The sequence below is a fragment of the Drosophila nasuta genome, chromosome 2L (assembly GCF_023558535.2).
Source record: "Drosophila nasuta strain 15112-1781.00 chromosome 2L, ASM2355853v1, whole genome shotgun sequence".
Taxonomy (NCBI): domain Eukaryota; kingdom Metazoa; phylum Arthropoda; class Insecta; order Diptera; family Drosophilidae; genus Drosophila; species Drosophila nasuta.
Window position 1 is genome coordinate 23598752 of NC_083455.1, and position 22678 is coordinate 23621429.

At 36.6% G+C, this 22678-nt stretch overlaps 2 protein-coding genes across 2 annotated transcripts in view; both read left to right on the top strand.

The window, feature by feature from the left end:
• Nucleotides 1-187: 187 nt before the first annotated feature.
• LOC132789764 (solute carrier organic anion transporter family member 4A1) lies at nucleotides 188-12910 on the top strand. Its single transcript, XM_060798022.1, has 7 exons — nucleotides 188-560; nucleotides 6930-7243; nucleotides 7307-7502; nucleotides 9302-9404; nucleotides 11387-12310; nucleotides 12363-12551; nucleotides 12606-12910. The coding sequence occupies exons 1-7, from the start codon at nucleotides 302-304 to the stop codon at nucleotides 12724-12726; spliced, it is 2106 nt and encodes a 701-aa protein (XP_060654005.1). The 5' UTR covers nucleotides 188-301; the 3' UTR covers nucleotides 12727-12910.
• Nucleotides 12911-13143: 233 nt separating this feature from the next.
• The window catches only part of LOC132784764 (solute carrier organic anion transporter family member 5A1), a 29196-nt gene continuing 19661 nt past the window's right edge, over nucleotides 13144-22678 (top strand). Inside the window, exons 1-2 of the mRNA XM_060790604.1 lie at nucleotides 13144-13332; nucleotides 16913-17211. The gene's annotated coding sequence lies outside the window, so the exon portion shown is untranslated. The remainder of the gene's footprint in view (nucleotides 13333-16912; nucleotides 17212-22678) is intronic.

Genomic DNA, 22678 nt, shown 5'->3' on the forward strand with positions numbered 1-22678 from the left:
CAAACCTTTCATTCATAAAATGTGCTCACACACACACGCAGTGCAAAACGATTCGTCGTTGGTGTGTGAGTGCCTTGGCCCACATGGGGTTGCTTTTGCACAGCAGCTAACAGAGCGCTGTTAATGTTAAATCCTGGCGCTGTTAAAGTGGCGAGCATCATCAGGCTGAGCTTTGCCGCGTTCAGTTTTTCAGTTGCATTTGGCGCCTCACTCGGTGTGGATCGCAGCAGTTAGCAAATATTTCAGACGCGCGCGTTTGTTTTCTCAGTGTGTGAGTGTCAAATAACTGTAAAAGGAAAAAATGGCTGCTGATGTGGAGTCCAGCGACTTGTCAACCATTTGCCAGGCGCCCAAGCGCAGCAATATGAACAACAATAATAGTGCGCGTTCCAGTCGCGTTGGCAGCGCCACCAGCACAGGAACCACCACGGATCTGGATCTGGAGACCGTGCCGGCAGAGCAGCGCTTTGGCTGGCGTCGCTGCCAGCCGCAGTGGCTGCAACGTTTCTGCAGTGCAAAGTGGGCGCTCTTCTGGCTCTGCTGGGGCGGTGCATTGCAAGGTAAGCGAAAGCGGGGAAGGGAAAGTGGAAGGAGAATGCGAAATTCCTACTGTGGGCCGAACTTAATTCGATTTAATGTGGCAGCGTCTCGCTGATCCGCCCACGCTCAATTCAAAGCTCAGCATTTAACTGCAATCTCTGCGCAATTTTCGACAACAAAATGAAAGCAATTTTTATTTAAATGATTAAAATGAAGGTGTTGTGTTGTGTTTGCTTAGCACTTGTGCTTGGCAATGTGCGAAAAATTAGTTCATCTTTGTAATGCAAATATTTGCATTAGCATTGACAATATTACTTTTTATCTAACCAACTGTTAAGTCATCTTTTATCTAATCTTCGTGTGTCAATAGTGCCGATTAAATTTAAATGGAAAACTTGGCGCGAATTTAATCATTGACAAAAACAACAAATTTGAGGTTTGCTTATTGTGCAGTTCTCTAGCTCCGGTTCCATTTGTAGTTCCAGTTTTAGTTCATTGAGTCACGATCAATTTACCGTTGCACTGTTCCCAGTATTTTTTTAGCGCTTTTGCTAGATTTCTTGAAAACTTTGCAAGTCAGGAAATCATTTTATTTATTTCAAAATATTTTTCACTTTATTAAATTTTTTCAACATTTATTTTCGTCCTCGTTTTATTACATTTTTTAACTATCATATTATTACATATTTTATTTTCTTTATATTATATTTTATTATTATTTTATTTATACCTTTATTTTCATCCTCGTTTTTCAAACACTAATAGATTTCGAAATAACTTTAAATTGGTTCAATTCGAAGATGCAAAATATAGATACATTTGCGTTGGCTTTATTTTTTTTTATATGTATATTTAGTAATGCAAAATGTTAATAAGTTTGATTTATCCTGAAAATTTTAGTGTAATTTTACGAATTATTTCATGACTGCTTTTTAATAATTTTCAAAAGAAATGCAGTTCAAGAAACGCTGCAGAATTTAATACGACATCTTTGCAAATAGAAAAATTACCCTAATTCATTTTAAATTTATTTGTTATGGGGTTATTTATTAGTCAATATTTCCATCATAATTAACAAGGATAAATTTTGTCAAAAATGTAATTATCACTAATTCCTTTACTTGAGAAATTCACATTAGAGGAAAAATGAGGAGAGCGTTGGTAAAGCAGTAAATTATTTCTTAAGGGCGTTGCTGATTAGCCAAAAATTTAATTCCAGCTGCAATTCAATTACTGTCAGCTTGCAGGTCTCGCTGAAATCCTTAACAAAACTTATTTGCAAGCGTTTTTTTTTAAGAACTATTAAATACTTAAAGGTGGTAATGGGCCCAGCTATTGGCAACAACTTGAGCTGTGGAAAAGAAATGGAGGAGGGGGGAATGGGAATGGGAATGGGCTTGTGCTGGGGCTTATTCTTCTTCTTGGTAAAAGGGGTTGAGGCAAGTGGAACGCTTCATTAGCATCGCTGAGCACTGTGTGTTGGCTGTTGGCTTCAGGAGTCGGCGACTTGGGCTGCAGCAGCAGCAAAGGCAAAGGCAAAGGCTGTGTGCAACAGATAAGCATTTGGGGGCAAGGGTTGGGCCACAATTTTGTTGAATGGGAAGCGAGTTAATAATTAATATCAGCCCCGGGCAGTCAACGGAGCTTTCTTCTCGGTGGCTTTTTTAGCCCGAGGATGCATTAACCTCAAAACACACACTCACTCACCGACTGACTGACTGACTGAAGTTCTCTCTGAATAGTTTCAAAAGGGAAACAGTTTCAAGATGTTGTCGAGGTGCAAACGGGAAGTGCAAGTGGCCAAAGATATAAATCTGTATCAAAACGGAAAATGAGGTGGAGACGGATTTGTAGGCGATTCAGCATGTGGTTAATTAAAATTCACCAATTGCAAAAGTGTTTTTTTTGAGGAAACTGGATGCGGGATTAGGCAGTGTAGCAGGGATTAGCTGATGGCAATGGCATTGGTGTCAGCCTGCTGGCAGTTGTATTTATGTCTTCTGGTCGTGCCGCAAACAAACCATGCCATGATTATATGCTCCGCTTGGCATCTGTTGCACATTGTCCATACGTGAGCGCATTTCCGCCTTGGACTCCATCCAACCAAAGCCAAAGCAACTGAAACCAAACAGTTCTGGCTGGTGTCAAAGTGATGACAAGGCTCAACGCTATCTCTCTCTCTCTCTCTTTCTCTCAGTCTCTCTCCGGTCTCCGTTTGGAAATGTTTGCCAGGTCGCGTGCTGCGATAAATCTCCCTGCTGTCGCCCTCATCCACGCCCCCTCACCCGCCTCATTCTCTCTCTGCCTTCTTTCCGCAGTGTGGAACGAATGGGGGGCATGGTTATGGGTTATGAATGGCGGCACGTGACCGAAAATATTAATCAGTTGACATGGCATTAACATAAATCATCCGCAACAATTTTTGGGATTGCAGCATCGCATCGCAGCGCATCGCATCGTGTCGCATCGTGTTGTGTCATGTCGAGCTTTTCCCTCCTTATTTCATCACATTTTAACGGTTTATTGTGGCTACGCTCTAAATTGGGGTTATCTTCTATTCGCAAATACATTTAGAATCAGGCACTTAAAATAGACAATAAATATTCAAATCGACTGTAGATGGAACTGCTTTTTTATTTTTCTATATTATCATTTTAAATTGCCTGTCATTTCCTTTTTTTTTAGAATTAAAAAGCAGACAGCGTTAAGTTGGCAGGATTTTTTTTGTTAAGTTTGCAGTTCCTAATATTCAAATGGAGTTTAGATGGAACTGTTTTTGGATTTTTCCGCATTGTTATTTTAAATTACCTGTCATTTACTTATTTTTCAAATTTAATAACGTTAAGAAGGCAGCATTGTTAAGTTGGCAGCACCTTTTTCTTAAGTGTGCAGTTCTTAATTGGCAAATACATAATGATGATAATTACTAATCAAAATGGACTTTAGATAGAAGAGTTTATAGTTGTTCTGCATGTTCGTCTCTTTTTTTCTCTCTATTGAAAAAAGGTAGAATACTAACTTGCTAAGTTTGCAGTTCAAAATTTAAGTTTTTTTCATAGCAAACACATTTCGAAATAAACACTTAATATTTAAAGCGGCAATTTAGTTCAAATTCGGAATGTTTCTGATTATTTAAAAGCAAGCGAACAGTATTGTTAAGTTGTCAGCCCCTATCTGTTAAGTTTGCAGTTCCTAATTGGGTTTAGCTTCGCAGAAAAGAAATTTGAGAACAGCAACTTTATTTTCAAATTCACTTTCTTCGTTTTCATTTTCTTTTTTCCCCATAGCTTTAAAGAGTGTTGCTAAGTCGGCAGTTAGGTAGAACATTGTGTTGTTAAGTTGGCAGCACCTGTCTGTTAGGTTTGTTGTGAAAAATGAATCTTATTTCCATACTCAATACATTTATTTAATGCGACTGTTTACAAAATAGTTTCTATTTCTGATTATTACTGATAATTTAAAAGAGAGCAGTGTTGTTAAGTTGACAGCCTTAGTCTGTTAAGTTTGCAGTTCCTAATTGGAATTAGCTTCTCAGGAAATATATTTAAGAGCAGCAACATAATACTCAAATTGACTTTCGATGGACAGTTCATTTATTCTTTGTTTTCCTTGCTAAGTTGACAGCCCCCGCCTGTTAAGTTTGCAGTTCTATTTAATTTAATATGATTAACTCTACACTTATTGAGACTTCGTGTATTCAGCTGAAGTGCATTGGCTAATTAAAGGCACAACAACCTTGAGTTGCACTCGATTAAATCGCCAGATTGTCACGTATGCAACCGCACTTCAGTTCACCAGACTTCAAGCTCCCTTCTCCGAAAGCGTTGTAAGACGGGGAAGTCCCAACCCCTGAGCACTTCCTTCGTCTTGCACATAAGGAAATTGATCCATATTCCATATGATTGCTGTTTTCCACGCGGGGTAAATGACTTATGAGGTGCTTGAGAGAGTCTCAATGGGGGGCGGGACAGGATGAAGGGCGGGGATGAATGTCCAGCGTGTGACTAAAAGGACATTTTTGAAGCAGGTCGATTATTGGCAAATAAATTGAATTTCTTGCCATTGCAAAGTCATATTCTAAGCAACATAATGAATGCCACTCGCCACCTCGCAAAATTGATATTTATGTGCAAAATCAATTTGTCCTACAGATATTTAATTTATAATCCCCTCCTCTTAACTTTGCTATGGATTGTATTGCAATCTGTTGAGCTCCTTTTACGTTCTTCTTTTCTTTTTTTTTTTTTATTACTATTTGTATTGAGGGATGTTGCCGGTAATAGCTTCTAATACGTGTAGTGTGCCCGAGGGGGATTTATCCGGTGCGGGGGTGATATCCGGTGTTCGATTCCAGTCAAAACATTGCTGGCTGGCATCAAGTGAACGATGCAACTCGATTCATGAACTATTTGTCAAAAGATGTTTGCCCAAGACACGCGCACATTTATGTGTTTTACTTCTTATTACGTTGCCAACATTTTGATGCCAAACAGCAGCGATTTCTCAATTCTGAATTGATTGCTTTATGAGGATGTCATTGGTAAAAGATTCTTCAACACGCGTTCTATTAAAAAATAATGATCTATGATTATTATTACATATTTATAAAAAATCTTCAATTCTGAATTGATTTGCTTTATGAGGATGTCGTTAGCAAAGGATTTTCTATGCCACAATTTCTATTAAAATTAATGATGTATGATCTATTTTTGTTTAAAGAAATAATTTCCACTTTGATTGCTCTGAGTAGCAATTAAAAGTAAAATATTGTAGCATACTTATTGGCATGTCAATGCAATATGATTTACTTTTTAAAATGTGAGTTTTATTAAAGTGATTTCTTTTAAAATAATTTTAGTATAAATATTTTAACTAATTAGGATATATATTTTCGTTTTTTTGACATCGAATTTAAACGGGTTGCGTAAAATAATACTATAATTAAAATATTATCTTCAAACAAGAATACAGTGACACAATAAATTTAGTTTTGATGATGATAGGAAGCGAATTTGATAAACCTGGCTCTTTATTTAGGACTGAAAAGGAATAAAGATGTTTCAACAATCTTGTCTTTAATTGATATAATAGTAATAATAATATAATAAGAGAATATAAATCGGGTGAATTCTTTTAATGAACTGACATTTATTTCGTAAAGTTCTTAATATATATGTATTGTATATCTAATATATTCCACTCTGAAGGCCATTGTGGCTTTGGTAATAAGGATTTGTATTCGTTATTTCAATAAAATAATAAAAATAATAATATTCCTTTAGTCGATGGCCTTAGTAACTAGCACTCTCTTCTTTTAGTTATTATATTATTTGGTATAATAATTAACATGTAAATAAATAAATAATATTCCTCTTTTGCCTCTTTTGTATGAACAAAACTTTCAACACAATTTATTAAATTTCGCATTATTATACTACTGTGGGCAAAAAGTAGTAAGACTTTTTAATTTATATTTCGTGCGGAAATCCATTCGCCGAAATATTTTGTTTCTAGGTTGGCAAGACTGTCAGTAACTTCTTTGCCAAATATCACATCAAAATAATCATTAGTGTTTAATATATGCTTGTTTTTCTGAAGTACAAAAAGTGCATTCGGCGATTTTTACAATGAGTGAAATTATTCACCAAAGAAGTTCCATTAAATTTTGTGGGCGGAATCAAATTTCGGGTGCCGAAATGTTCCAAAATATTGCAAATGGCCTTCGGTGATTCTACCATGTCACAAAAAAATGTTTATAAGTGGTAAAAAGACTTCAAGGAGGGTCAAGAAAGAGCACGTCAAAGCCGTTCAAAAATCAAGGTCATGATGACAGTTTTTTTTGATTTCCGTGGTGTTGCGCACTATGAATTCCTTCCATCCGGCCAAAATGTTAATAAGGACTATTATTTGAACGTTATGCGTCGTTTGCGTGAAGAAATTCTTCTAAAAAGACCAAAATTATAGATCAACAACTGTTGGTTATTGCATCATGATAATGCACCGTCGCATACTGCATTGATTCTTAGTGAGTTTTTTGCCAAAAATTCAACCAATATCGTTCCACAACCACCGTTTCTGCTTGGTTTAGCTCCGTGTGACTTCTGGCTGTTCAGAAAACTCAAACGATCGCTCCGGGGAAACTGTTTTGAGTCAATTGAAGACATTAAACGAGAATCGCTACGCGCATTGAAGGCTATTCCGGAAATCTACTTTAACAACTATTTCGAGGATTGGAAAAAACGTTTGCGAAAGTGTATTGTGGCCGTGGGGGATTACTTTGAGGGGGACGAAATAGATTTGGCCGAATAAATAAAGAATTTTAAAATTACGAACAAAGTCTTACTACTTTTTGCCCACAGTATTATTTCAATAAATTCTTGCATTTACAGGTCTGATTGTGAATGGTTTTGTGAATGTGAACATCTCGACAATCGAACGACGCTTTGGACTCCGTTCTCGGCAGACGGGACTCGTGGCCAGTGGCTACGACTTGGCCTCCTTTGTGTGCCTCGTTCCCGTGACTTACTACGGCGGAAGGAAAGGAGCATCGAAGCCGTGCTTCATTGCGATTGGGCTGCTGTTGATGGGACTCGGCTCGCTGATCTTTGCTTTGCCGCACTTCCTGGTCGGCAGCTATCGGGCGACGATTGCCGAGGCGAACAACTGCGATGTGGACGCGGGACAATTGACAAATCAAACGATGGTATTGGATTTTCGATGACGCTGCTGGCGACGATTTAACATATAATGCAACAACTATTTGCAGGCGGCTTGCCATGACGAGTTGGAGTTGGAACTAGATGGAGATGCGGATGTGGATGTGGGCGAGAGTCTAACTTGGACCGTTTGGCTGTTCTTTGCGGCTCAACTTTTGCATGGAGCGGGCGCATCGCCGCTGTTTACGCTGGGCGTGACCTATCTGGATGAGAATGTATCCACAAAGATGTCATCTGTTTACTTGGGTAACTGTTCAAGTCTGTCTTTTGCGTTCTCCCCTCTTCGTCAGTCTGTATTGATAAGGCGAAAAGTTTTCGTCTCCGTCTGCGAAGCAAATGAAGTGCGCTCAACTAAGCAAAAGGCTGCTGGGTATCTGAGTATCTGAGTATCTTGTAGTTGTAGTTGTAGTTGTGTGCCTCACACATTGCATATATTTATTTCCATTTCTATTTTTATTTGCCATATTGCCAAAATGCCAGACGATGCGCGGCAGGCAACAAAGGGAAGTGAATACTGTGTGTTGACTGTGTTTGCTCCCGCCCTTTTTTTCGGAGGGGAATTCCCCCCTTGTTGACCCAATTTTAAAGCTGACTCAGGCTGCAAACAACCAAAAAGGGGCGACAGACAGCGAGACAGCGAGAAAGCGACAGCTCAGCTCAGCTTGGTGAAATTTATTGCCTCCTAGTTAAGTTTATCGTATGCCTCGCTTTCGGCTCGCTTATCAACTCCGTACAGCTTCTCTAACTTCTCTCACATTTGCTTTTTGGTTCAAATTCAAACAATTGAAATTCGTTTTTGGGGATTTTCGTTTGCTTTTTGTTTTTATTTTATTTGCCTGCAGCATTTGTTTCCCCTCTCCACTCTCCACTCTCTTATGAGCTTATTAAATGCGACGTCGCTGTGCGTGTCCTTTGCTCCCCCTCCCACTCCAGCTGTGTCCTTTTGCGCATTGTGATGCAAATTAAGATGCAGTCAAATGATAAACGCAGCGCATTGACTTATTGCCATTTGCCATTTTGCCACCACGAACTCTCGATTCTCAATTCTCGATTGTTGCCGCATTCTGTGGCAACACATTCTGAGCCCTGTGCGCAATGTGCGAGTAATTAATTCGACAAGGACCAAGTTCAAAGTGGAAAATTGAGCTTAGAAGTGACAGCAGTATTTGTAAATTGCCTCATAACTTGTTTATCAACTCTTCAATTAGCCTGAAGGAGTTAACAAAGAATATCAATAGTGAGTTGTAGAAACTACTAAATTTAAATGCACTTTAAAGGAAATCTAGGATATAAACAAATAAATAATAACATTATACAGATAACAGAGATATTCCAATTATTTCTGAATATTTACTATTTATACTATTTTATGCTTTTATAATTTTTATTTGATGAAAACATTTTTGTTTATTTGGCATTAATCGTTTTTTTTTTAGGACCTTCTATGCATTTTATTACTTAATTCATTTGCACAGTAGAAAATATCATTTATCAATTATTTACTTGCCAAAGTAAAAATTGTGCAAAATTAGGTGCTATTTCTGAATCTATTCAAAAGGGTCTCAACAAGTCAAATGTTGAATGCATTTCTGCATATTTATTCGTTTCCTTTCACCATATGTCCTTCTACAAGGAATTCTGCATTTGATTTATTTATTTAATTGTTGATTATATTATTAAAGGCAAAGTCTGAAGTTATTTCTGCGTCTTTTAAAAAAGTCTCAGCCAGTCAAATGTATGCATTATTGCATATTTATTCGACATTATTGGTTTCCTTTAAAGTCTTTCAGATAGGCACTATGTACTTGATTATTTAATTCAATTTAATTATTGCAAATATTATTTATTAAGTGTTTATTTGCCAAAGTAAATATTTTTCTACATTTGAAATTATTGCTGAGGTTATTTAAAGGGTCTCAAGAAGTCAAATGTTGAATGCATTTTTGCATATTTATTCGACATTATTCGTTGCCTCTTAGGCTTAATGTCAGAGCATTATGCAGTTGAATGCTTAATTGATTTAATTGTGTTTTACATTCTTGCAGGTATTTACTACACGATGGCCATAATTGGACCAGCTGTTGGCTATGTGCTCGGCGGTCAATTGCTGCTCATTTACACGGACTTTGTAACCGTGGATGCCGCTGAGTAAGTATTAAGTATATATGGTTCATATGTATTATATGTTGTGTGCTAGCGGGATGATTGTTATTAATCGCGTGGGTCACAGCTATTTGAAGGGAGTGAAGGGGGCAAGTAAGGGGGGCAGTCAAATGGCTTTAATGATGGCCCACAGGGAGAGGGAGATGGAGAGGGAGAGCGGGGAGCATCGTTGAGCTTATTTTGTGCGCGACATTTGTAACCAAGGACAACGTGGCGAGGCCAAAGGACAAAGCACGCCGGAGCGTAAATATCTCCGGAGACTAATAAAACAACATTTCGTGCTGACAACGAGGAAATAAGGTGCGAATGAGATTCCAGGATGAGCATGTGGATGTGGATGTGCCACTGGATGTGGTTGTAACTCTGGTTGCGGTTGCGATTGCGATTGTGGTCGGGGCAGTTGTTTGATTCACATTTGTATACAGCTTATGGAGGAGGTGAAGGCGGAGGAGGAGGTGAAAACACTGCATTGCACGGATAAGCCGCAGCACAGCTTATTGTCAAGGTGATGCCATAAGTCATAGTCCCGCGGAGTTGGAGTTGGCATCGGATTCAGATTCGGAGTTGGAGGCGTCGCGACTAAATCTGGTTGCCACTTTTACGGTCGTCGCGCTTTCTAAATTATGTGAAAAGAACATGAAACATTTGGTTTATGCGCGGCAAAAGCAATTGGCTTATCCAAATGTAAATTAACTGAATTTGCAATTTATTTGCCGCATACAAAAAATAGATAATGGCTATTCGAGAAGGTCGACTGAGAAAGGGAGAACTGGGGTTTAATGTGGTAGACAGGAGTGAAGAGAAAGAGGTAGTTGGAGATAGATTCAGACTAGAGTAAATTTCATGTGCAACGAATGAATAATTGATTGATTGTTTAGGGGGTGTTTTTAAACTGCATATTTGATTGAGTAACCTGTTGACTGTCTCTGTTTCGAAGCGGTTGATAAAGAGATCTAAGAATAATTAAGGCATAGAGTTAAAGTAAGAAGGAATTTTGAATGAATGAATAATTTATTAACTGCTTAATAAGTTTTTGAACTACATATTTCATTGAGTAACCTGTTGACTGACTGAATATTAAAACTGATTGCTAAAGATATCTAAGAATAATTAATTAACAAAGAACAGGAGGGATTCAAAATGAATGAATAATTGATTGATTGCTTAAAGTGCATAGTTGATTGACTAACCTATTGATTGACTTAATATTGTAACCGATTGACTAAGAGATTTAAGAATAAGTAAGAGATCAATGTAAAAATAAGGTGTTATTAAAAAATGAATGAATAATTGATTAATTGCTTAATAAGGTTTTAAGATGCAGATTTGATTGACTAATCGATTGATAGAAACGTATCATATGTACAGTACAGAGAAAAGTAAAAGTAGAGAGTGAAATGAAATGAATATTCTAACAGGTTTCTTAAGAGATATTCTAACTGCATCAGTTCGAAATCGAGTCAGAGAGTTGTACTTATTATGCTTGGAATAACATAAAGCGAATAAATATCTTATTGATTGACAGACAAGTTGATTGAATGCGAGATTAAATCTATAATTCATAGACTAACCTGTTGACTGAGAAACTTCTACTTTTAGATAGTTTAGGAGTAAGTAAAAGAAAAGTTGATTTGAACAGATTATTATATTTTATGTTAATATAAACATAAGATTAATGAATAATTTATTGATTGACCGAGGATGACTGCATAATTGATTGATATTGATAAACATCTCTATAATTTAGACTATTGATTGCCGCATTCATTATGTTAGTGACTGACATCTAAGTTGATTATTTAAAACTAAGATTAATTGCTTAGTTAGTTTAACTATCAAGTTTTTGAATTGATTGATAGCCTAGCGCATTAGTTGATTGACTGATTGGACGAAGCCGAATTCAATATTAAATCTAAGTTCAAACTAATTAAATTCCCCACTAATCAATTTCTCTACTCTCTCCACAGCTTAAGCTTGACAAGCGACAGCAAAGTATGGATCGGCGCCTGGTGGATTGGCTTTGTGTTTGCTGCTTTAGTCTGTGTGTTGATTGCCATTCCCATCTTTGGCTATCCCAAGTCTCTTCCCGGCGCCGAGAAGTTGCAGCTGGCCAAAGTATCCGAGGCTCATGCTGCCAGCAACGCGAAGACAACAGAAGACATTCAAACGAAGTCGCAGCCACGTCGCCGCCTTGGAGAGCTCCCTCATGCTGTGCTGACGCTCTTCAAGAATCCCACATTCTTCTTCCTTAACTTGGCTGGTGCCACAGAGGGATTGGTCATCGCCGGATTCGCTGCCTTTCTGCCCAAGCAAATCGAGAATCAATTCAGCATTTCACCTGTGATTTCAGCGCTTCTAATGGGATTGATTACAGTGCCAGCGGGCGGAGGAGGAACCTTCCTCGGTGGCTATTTGGTTAAGAAGCTGAATCTCGCTTGCGGCGGTATTATCAAGATGTGTTTGTTGGCTACCGTGGTGGCCACGTTCTTCACCAGCTGTTTCTTGGTTTCCTGCCCCAATGCAGCGTTTGCTGGGGTTACCACATCGTATATGCCCACGCTCCAAGCCAATCCGCTGCCCATTTCGTTGGAGGCTTCTTGCAATGCCAACTGTGGCTGCAGTCGAAGCAACTATGATCCCATTTGTGGTGCCGATGGCGTCATGTACTACAGTCCCTGCTTTGCCGGTTGCAGCGAGGAGCAGCAGCTGGATACCCAGAAGATCTATCGCAACTGCAGCTGCATTGAGAATCCTTTCGAGCAGCTGCCTGAAGCAACGAATATCATGTGCGAGTCCAAGTGCCAAAATCTTTCCTATTTCGTGGGTCTCTGCTTTGTGTTGATGCTCTTCACTTTTCTGGCCACAATGCCAGCGCTGTCTGCTACTCTAAGGTAAGGAAATACTTTACTTTCTAGCTCTTAGTAAACAGTTACCTCTTTGCAGATGTGTGCAGGATGAGCAGCGTTCGTTTGCCTTGGGTCTGCAGTGGATCAAGGTGCGTTTGATGGGCACAATTCCAGCTCCTTTGATCTTTGGCGCCCTCATCGACGAATCTTGCATGCTGTGGCACGAATCCTGCGATGAGCAGGCAGGCGGCGCTTGTCTAGTCTACGATAATTACTATATTAGCCGGTAAATTTTATTCCTGCAATCGTAGTAACAATAATAACCCCCAATCTTTTCTAGCTACATGTGGCTGTTGGCTTTGATTGGCAAACTCTGCTCTGTGGTGTTCTTCTTGGGCGCCTGGTGGTTCTACAAGCCGCCCAGTGAACCATCGAATGCCAAAAAGGATGCGGAGACTTGAAGCTAAACAATCTTTAGCGATGAAGCGACTGAACATAAACTAAGAAGTGACACTGCCGAAGAGAAAAGGCCAAAACAAGCAATTAAGGCTTCATTCATTAAGGCTTCGTATTAGAAATGGTCTCATTAATATTTGTCTATTGTATTTTTATGTCTATTTTAATCATTAAGTAATTAAGCATACATATTAAACTTAATAATATTTCAAGTGTTTTTTCTGCACTATGCTCAAATTTAAAGGTGGCGCCAACTTTAACAGCTAACAGCTGCTAACGATAACAGTCGTTACCGCTTCGCGTAAATTTGCGTAACGTGAAGTGCGCTGCGCATGTTAGCAGACTGGTTTGCGGCGCTGCCACCCTGGTGTGTTTTGAAAGGAAAATTGTGTGGCAGCACTGGCACGATTGTTTTTTAATTTGTTGTTGGATTTCGTACGGTACGGTCGTGGTGCGCTTGGTTGCTTCGAGGCGGATAAAATGCCAACTTGACGCTCTTTATTTAGTTAAAAACATTACACACGCGTAGCGCCAAAAAACATAAAAAAAAACACATACAAGTTACAACAGATAAAGTGTTCGAGGAGCATGTAATTCGTGTAAATTTTATTGTAAGCAAAGAGTTGCAGCGAAATTTTGAATTGATTTTATGCACTGCGTTCCGTTCGTTTGCGAATGCGTGTGCGTGCGTGTTTCAGCGTGTGTGTGTGCTTGCATTTGTGTGTCAGAGTGTGACGGTGTGATAAAAGTAAACGTAAATCATGTGCAATTAAAAGGTCAATCACCCAGCCAACCAACATCATAATAACAACAATGATTATATTATTAATAAATAATCCAAACTAAAGCCAATTACAATGACAATTGTAGTAAGAGAGCTGGAGTTGAAAGCGAAAGAGAGAGAGGTAAAAAGACATGGGGCAAAAAATGCAGCAAATTTGGTTTAAAAAATCCACCAAGTGATGCAACTGCAAATCAAACAAAATACATACAAATGTGCATTGATGTATGCGTGTGTTGTGGATATGTGTTATACACGTGTACATATTGAGAAAGCTACCTTAAAAGAGAGCTGCAAAACAATAACAAAAACAAAAAGTCTTTGCATAATGAGCAGAGCGCAGCAACATCAGCAAAGGCGAAAAACAAAACAGATATAAATATAAAAATGAAAATGAAAAATATCAATGCAAGGTGATTTCAAGCATTTAATCTACTTACCACTACAAACGTGTCTCCTGCACACACACACAGACACCTTTAATGCTGTGTGGCTCTTGTCGCGTCTTCTTCATGTCTTCTGTCTTGTCTGGCAAAAGCAATGAGGGTTCCCCTTCCCCCATCCTGGCGCCCCTACAGCTGTAGTGGAGCAAGACTTGTTTTGCCTTACAGCTGTACATATGTTTATTTGCATGTGTATGTGCGAGTATGTGTGTTTGCTCACATAAGAGCATGTTTGTTAGTGTGTGCACATTTGCAGGCGCACTTGTTACAGATTCATTTTTAGTTCTTTGCTTCTTGCTCCCCCACATGGGCAAAGGTTTTCCTTTGTTGTCGCTGCTTGCTGTCGCCTTTTTATGAGTTGCCTTTTGAATACCCTAGAAGTAGACTATTCTCTATAGGGGGTATAAAGGATACTTGGATAATTGGAATAAGTTTGTATTCATATAATGAATTCCAATTGTCATATTTGAACTGTGCTGCCTGATGAGCAATTTTACCTCAAGCGTTGCCAGACTTGCTTTGTTTACCAATTAGACATAATTAGTCCTCTTGGGAAATTTTTAACACCTTTGTATGTACATAACACACAGGGTAGCCGTTAGTCAAGCATTTATTCATGCGATTTGTGGCCGCCTGTCAATTGATTTATATTTGCATAATCGTCTTTGGCCGACCAAATTTATAAGTTACTATACGCTAAGTGCTTTGGCCATGGCAATTCATGCTACAAAGTATATGAGAAATACATACTGAGGTATATTTCATGTACTTATCGACTTAAGTGCCCATTTATCGATATATAGCTGAGCGAATATTTTCCAAGCCAGTGCTAAAAGTGCCACATAATAGGCAGAAATCGCATATCATAACTGAAAGCAACTTATTTCTATTGTAAACTATTTTGAGAATGTATTAACTGTGATAATTTTGTCATAAAAAAGTTAATAATTTAATCAAGATTATATTTAAAAAATTTGATTCTGTTTTTTTTGCTTTATATCATAGCTTTTACTTTCCTTTACAGTGAACTTATAATATATTTCTTTTTTGGCAGCTTTGGAATGCCATTTTGGGCTCGTTATTGATTTTTATATGGACAAGCTGCTTTAATATTCCTCATTCATTTGGATTCAGCTCTACCAAAAAATATTATTTTCACTTTATTATCATAATCAGCGAAGAAAAAGTTTTAGACACTTGGACTTTGTCATTTTTGAAGTTCAACATATGTATATTTTTCCCTTTCTAATCTCGAATTCTAATGGGTTTGCTTTAGGTTCTTAAAAGCATTTTATCACTAGTCAAATATTTGGTTTTCTGATTCGTCTTTGTTTTAACATTGTACATGCTCTGTGGCTGGGCTATTGACTCATGGAACATCTGATTCTGTCCACTTTCGTTTCATAACGAGTTCCCAGCGACTGAGTTTGAGTTTGGTCATGGCAAAAGTTAGCGGTTTCTTGTTTGTCGTCTGGATTTGTTGCCGAAGTCGTTGAACAAACTGCAATCAGTTGAGCGACAAAAACAAAACTTAAACTGGTTTCCCACACACACTAATACATTAAGCTAGAGACACACACACACGCACACACATGTTACTACCTGTTCTCTAAAACAGTAAACTACTTAGTCATCATTTTACGTTTGTCTCATGGCATCATAAAATTGCAAAAAAAAAGAATATTAAATAATTTCATGAAATTAACATTATCGCAAAAACGTGATCTATGCCTAGAATATTTATAGTTCATACAAGTTTTTTGGACAATATTGATCATTTCAATGAAACTGAGCTCTAATTGAAAGTGACATTCTACTTAGTAGCTAGAAATTGCGTATTATATAGATATATGTATTTTTCGTATAATTTTGAATTAAAATGCACAATAGAGCTTCGAAATGTCACCCATTTATCTTCTACAAAAAATTAGCATTATTAAAATCCGGGACAATACTTGAAAATTATGCAAGTAAAAAAAAGAAAACAATAAAAATTTTGTTATTTTCGGAGAACAAATTAAAAAACCACATTTGTGTACAAATGAGTATGAATATTTAAACAATAATATGCAAAGTTTATTTTATTTTCTGAAAGGAGTTTTTATTAGGAATTGTTAATACTTTGTACTTTAAATTTTAACACATGCGGAACATTTAAAATTTCTTTGTCTAATTGCGAAGCAAAACGTCAGAGTTGCTAACAAATTGAAATGAGTGAGAAAACTTTAAAGTCAACTAAAAGCGGGCCTCTGTTTAACAATATTTCAGGCGTAAAAAACAGTTGCACCTTATTTATAAATAAAAAAAAAACAATAGCTGTGATTTCATTTGGAAACTTCTTACACACACACTGACGCAAAGAAACGTGTGAGTGTGTGTGTGTAGTTGGGTTTATATTGAATTGTGGCCCAATATTCGTGCAGCTGTTGCCATTTCTTGCGGTTGGCTGCCTCTCGCTCTCTCTCTCTCTCTTTCTTTCTTGTTGTCTGCTAAGTAGTTCCCTGGCTGTGTTCCAGTTCCCCACGTGTTTGGAGCTCGCAATTAGCTGACAGCGCAGCGTTGTTGTTGCTGCTGTTGTTGTTGTTGGTGGTGGGCTCGGTTGCCGAAACTTCAATTTCGCACGTAACCGAAAATGCAAAAATCAACATAATCAAGTCGCGGATCTAACGGTGTTTGTGTATCTCATTTGGCAGCATTAAGAAAACCTAAAACCGGTTCGGCTTTGTTCGTTCATTCGTTCGTTCGGCTTCGTTCGGTTCGCTTCGTTCGCTTATTTGCTCGCTTGTTCGTTCGTTCGTTCGCTCGAGTTATTCATTGAACCGAGTCTCTCTCACACACACACACACATGAATAATCTGTAATTGTGTGTGCCGACCAGATTTAGTTTGGTTTGCCATGATCTAAACAATTATTTTTGAAATATCTTCTAAAGAATTGCAATAAATAAGCATCCACATATTTTTTCAGCAATAACAACAACAAAAAAAACCACCACAAAAATCACAAACAACAACCAAACTTTATTTTTATGAATGCCAAATACATGTGTAGTTTAACAACAAAAAAAGAAACCACAAACTGTTTATACACATTTATTAGATAAGAAGAAATGCGCAGAAAATTGCAAATAAAAAAAATATCAAATAGAACTCAATGAACACAAACAAATGTGCAATTATTCCAAGTGAAAAAAAAGTACAGCTGTCAGCGATCGTCCAAGGATACAACTTTAGATACATCATAAACCATAAAATATGGTATGAAAGGTGAGTGATTCTTCTTGCGAATTATTTATTTAAGCATTGTAGCATTTGTTGATAAAAGTTGGCAAATTATGAAGGTCTTTCGTAGAATAGCCAAATGAGATGTTTTAGGAAAAGATAAAATTAATAGAACTGCGTGTAGATTTCTAGTTAAAGATAAAGATCATGAAATTAAAAAGACTTGAGCTGAAATAATTAATTTGGTTTAGAAACTATGGTGAAATTAAAAAAACTTAAGCTGAAATGATTAATTTGGTTCAGAAACTATTCTAAAACTTTAGTTGAGGTGTTAAACATAAAGAATAATTACCCTAAAAACTCTTGTTATTTGATATTTTAACTACTTGGCGAATCTGCTGTTGTCATAATTCTGCGAACAGTCCCTGAATGGTTTTTTCTCTTTTTCGAAAAGTGTCAACAATAAATTTGCGCAAGCTGCGTCAACATTGATATGAAGACGTATGTGAAATGGTTTCATTAGCATTACAATGGATTGATTTCACGTTGTTTTTTTTCTGTGGTATTACGTGATTTGTTTTCGATTTGAAAAACGCGTGGGGTTATGTCGTCCGAAAATTGTTGTAATAAAAGAGTGTGACACCAAATATCAATCAAACTCGGGGCTGACAAAAGTCACAAGAGCAGACCAAACGACTGTTGTTGAAAGCCAAAGTCTAAGCGGCCAAAATGATTCGATGGGGCACGAAAAACACTCATACACACTCATGCGAACACTCACTCGCACACTCACCTAGTGAAACGAATAACTTTACCAACTGCCAGAATGTTGAGCTTGTGTGTGTGTGTTTTTTGTTGTTGTTGCTCTCCGTGCCAACAATCATGGCATGGCAAATGTGTGGAAAATCGATTATAACAGCCGGGCCTAATGGAAAAACTTCAAGCTACCGAAAATTGTTTGTCAGCCCACAAAATATCCGTTATGAAAGAGAAAGAGAGAGAGAGAGAGTCGGTAAACGTCTGCAGAACATTCGCTCAATCAAAAGTACTTCAGGTGGTATCAATAAACTCCCAATGGTAATGCTCTCGTAATCATCGAGTATTTTAGCTTTTTCCTATTCAGTTGGTCATTTAGTTGGTCGAGAGAGTTTTCCAGCGCAATTAAGTTATACAACAAGCATAATTTTGCTGTAATCATCGAATGAGTTTTTCTATTGTTTAATTACGAGTAAAAGCGCAAGCTTTTCTTTTTTTTTATACGATAAATAAAATTGGGAAATTGTTGAGGAAATGTTTTTTATAAACTGTTGAACATTTTACATTTCCCCCATGTGATGTAACAACTTTTGCATTTAAAAAGCGAAATAGTTGTTTATATGGAATCTTGCTTTAAAAATAGTTTGTGAAAAGCACTTTGTAATATTCTTTCATTTGTTTAGCCTGGACTTTCAAGCACATGTCTAAATTTTCCATTTGAGTGGTCATTAAAACCACATAAAAATAGCTAAGCTAGTACTTAAAATTTTCAGTTTACAAACTGCTTACATTTTATATGAATCTGTTTTGGTCTGGTTTACTTTGGTCTTAATTAGCTGGCAGACTTCATGGGTGGCCGACAAACACTTCAAACGCCAAAGACACGAAAGCACATCATTAAAATACCCGAAATACGCATGCGATATTCTATTTAAGTTACAGGGTATAGCTGAGACGCAGTTACGAGCAGATTTCATTCATTTTCATAATCGGGGTTTGTTTTCGTTTCTCATTCTCAGCGAAACGGGTGAAAGCAGGTGACGCTGCCTAAATAATAATAATAATAAAAACAATGCGTGATTTTTCAACGAACTGTGTTTGACTGCCGCATACCCAGTAATTGAAGCACACGCTTTAAAAATAACTACGCTTATTTACTTTGCAATCATTTGACAGAAAAGTGAACTAGACTTAGTTATACCCTGTCTTGAATATATACAAGTATATTAGACAATAACACTTTTCTCTATCAGCTGCATCTATTGATTCATTTTCGCTTGGTAGTTTCAATCTACCCCATTTCATCTTACAATTACAGGGTGTCTATGCACACACTCCTCCTGTGAAATACCCAGTAATTGAAGCACATGCTTTAAAAATATATATGCTTATTTACTTGGCAATCATTTGACATCAAAGTGAACTAGACTTAGTTATACCCTGTAAAGTAAATTAGTAAATAACACTTATATCTATCAGCTGCATTTATTGATTCATTTTCCCTTAGTTGTTAGTAAGTTAGTTAGTCCCCTAATTTCCCTTAGTTGCTTTAAAAATAACTACGCTTCTTTACTTAAGAATCATTTGACATCAAAGTGAACTAGACTTAGTTATACCCTGTAAAGTCTTAAATATATATATTAGAAAATAACACTTCTCTGTCAGCTGCATTCATTGATTCATTTTCCCTTGGTAGTTTCAATCTACCCCATTTCATCTGCCAATTACAGGGTATACACACTCCTCCTGTGAAATACCCAGTAATTGAAGCACACGCTTTAAAAATAACTACGCTTATTTACTTTGCAATCATTCGACAGCGAAGTGCATTGAATGCAAGGGTTGACTAAGTCATACTCTGTAAAGCCTTCGTCATATATTTCTACTGTTAACTACTTCACTTTCCCTTTAGAGTTTGGATCCACACCTTTCGGCTGTCAATTCCATACTTCAACACATGCCAGACTCAGTCATACCCTGTACAGCCTTGAATATATAAATTGGAAACAATAATATTCCCTCTCAGGATCTTCACTTTCCCTTTACAGCTTCAATCTTTCTCTTTCAACTGCCTTTTACAGGGTGTCTGTGCATTTATGCTCTACTGAATCATACCCTGTAAACCCTTGAACGTATGAATGAACTGAAAACTATTTTTCCCATCTACTTCACTTTCGCTTTGTAGTTCAAATCTACCCCTTTCATCTACCTTTTACAGGGTATCTGTGCACACATGCCACTTGGGTGACAACAATAACAGAAAACAGCACAAACAATAATAGTAATAAATTCGTGTAAGTTCACAACAACAACAATTTAACTTCTGTGCGTATCTCTGTGAATCTATCTATGCATACAAGTATCTCTATCTCTATCTCTATCTGTGACTGTATTTGTATCTCTGGCTGTGTCAACTGCGATTCGTACAGATTTAGGGCGCAGCTATTCACCTATTTATTTAATTTTTTAATGGGCACGAATTCGTTGCTGTTACTTTTGTCGCATGTTTGAGTTTTACAATATTTTCATTTTTTTTTTAGGTCAACTCATGTTCGTTTTATCTATCAGTTATTTAGGGAAAAACAACAAAAAATTATAAACAACTGCATGAGAAACGCAACGCAATTAAAAGATTTTTCAGACTTTTCCACCTTTTGCATGCCGGAAATGAGATGATAATCAAACAACAACAAAAACAACAACAACTGCGAAAAAAAACCCTCATTGCACATTTTGTTGTTAATAACCGATTGAGAAATTTGCATTTTTTTGTTGCCCCCTTCGGGATTTGTAGCCATAAATCGGTGTGAAGTGCGCTTGAGGGAATCATTAATAAAATGGCAAATTATTATTATTTATATGTGTCCAGAGTGAGTGTTTGTTTGTTGTTGTCTTTGCGGTCTAATGCCAACAGATGCTAATGTGAATGCTTAATAATATATTACACATTTCAGTTAATATATTCAAAGTACACATCGAAATGGGAACAGCATTTGAATAAGTAATCTAGCTAAAATTCAGTTACTAAAAAAGAAAATGTTTCTTCTTAATTCGCTTTTTAAGTGTTTAGCGTAGTTCTGTGTAATCTCTTGGAGTTTGTTTGTTGTTCTTTTGGAGGATCATTGTCTGTTTGGTTTAGGAAATGCATTTGTATCTTAGTTCTCAATTCTTAGATCTTACTTCCAAGACGTTGGTTGGTATATTTTTAGTGCTGCTGAATAAACAAACTGTTGGTTAATTTCTCAAGTTGCACGAAAACAAACACACACACATTTCACATTTCACCAGCCGCAAAGCTTTTTAGCTTTTTGTGGCCGTCGTGTCTAGATAAAACGCTTACGACTTAAATGGAAGATGTGATGTGCTCTGTGTTCTCTGTTGTGTGTAATTTGTGTTTTGTTGTGTTGTATTGTGAGCTTGGGCACTTGCCATCGGCATCATTGGCTAGATAATCAGTTCACTCCCTGTTTGTTGTTCTTTGGCAAATAGCATTTATAAACACGTAACTCGGAGGAGTCATATAACTGCAATGACAGCAGCAGCTGCGAGTTCTCTATCTCTACCCTGTTGCTTGGCAGATCTTTTGCGGCGTAATGGACTACAAAGTAGATGTTTAGCTTTCGCTTTGGTGTTGCTAAATGCTGGAAGAACATTCTGATAAATGTCTTCAAATGTTTTACTTGAAAGTCTGAAAAAATATTAAAATATATATTAGCAGCACATATTCTAATAGTTTCATAAATAAAGTTCAATAATTTGTAGAATGAAAATCCATTTATTTAGATTGACAACATTTTATTGATGATAATGATGATTTATGACTGCTAGCAAGAAGTGTGTATTTAAATATAGAAAAAATATTTATTAGTAATATTCTAAAATTTACAATTTTAAATTTCTATATTTGCAAACAAAATAAAATTCTTTAATTATACTTGCTTTAAATTGTTCTTTCACACTGTCTGCTCAATTTCTGTAGATTTTCATAATATATTTATGGTATATTTTTTAGTGTAAAGTATATTTATTAATCGTTTTCTTATAGTTTCATAATTTTCAAACAAAAGAAAATTTTCTAAATATACTTTTGCTGAATTGTTCTGCCACATTGTCTGTTCAATTTCTTAAGATTTCCTTAATATATTTATGGTATACTTTTCATTAAATGGTATATTTATTAATCGGCTTCTTATTGTTTCATAAAACATAATTTCGTCATTTTCAAACAAAATACGATTTTGCAATTATACTTTCTTTGAATTATTCTTTCACATTGTCTGTTCCAATTCTATAGATTTCTATAATATATTTATGGTTTATTTTCTATCGTATTCTATTCGAATAGAATAAAGTTTTATTTTGCTTATAAATTCTTTGCATGAACGCTAGCAATAAATTTTTCGATCAAATTCTATAAATCTTTTAATTTCAGAATTAATGGACCGTATTTTTTATGGTTGAATATTGCAGAATGATATTTTATTATATGCATAACAAATAATTTCTTGAAGCATGAAAATCAATTTCGAAAATGTGTGTAATAGTGAATTAGACTTTAGAATATTTCTATTGCAAATTGAATTTACTTATTATAAAAAAAGCCCATTCATTGTTTGTTTAAATCTCATAAAATCAATATAATGCGTAAGATTTAAAAAACGCAGAAATAGCACAGAGCTCATTAGACGCAAATTAAATTAGTCTGTATTTATTTTGAGGTGTACCGAGTGGGTAATTTACCATTGTGTTGATCCCT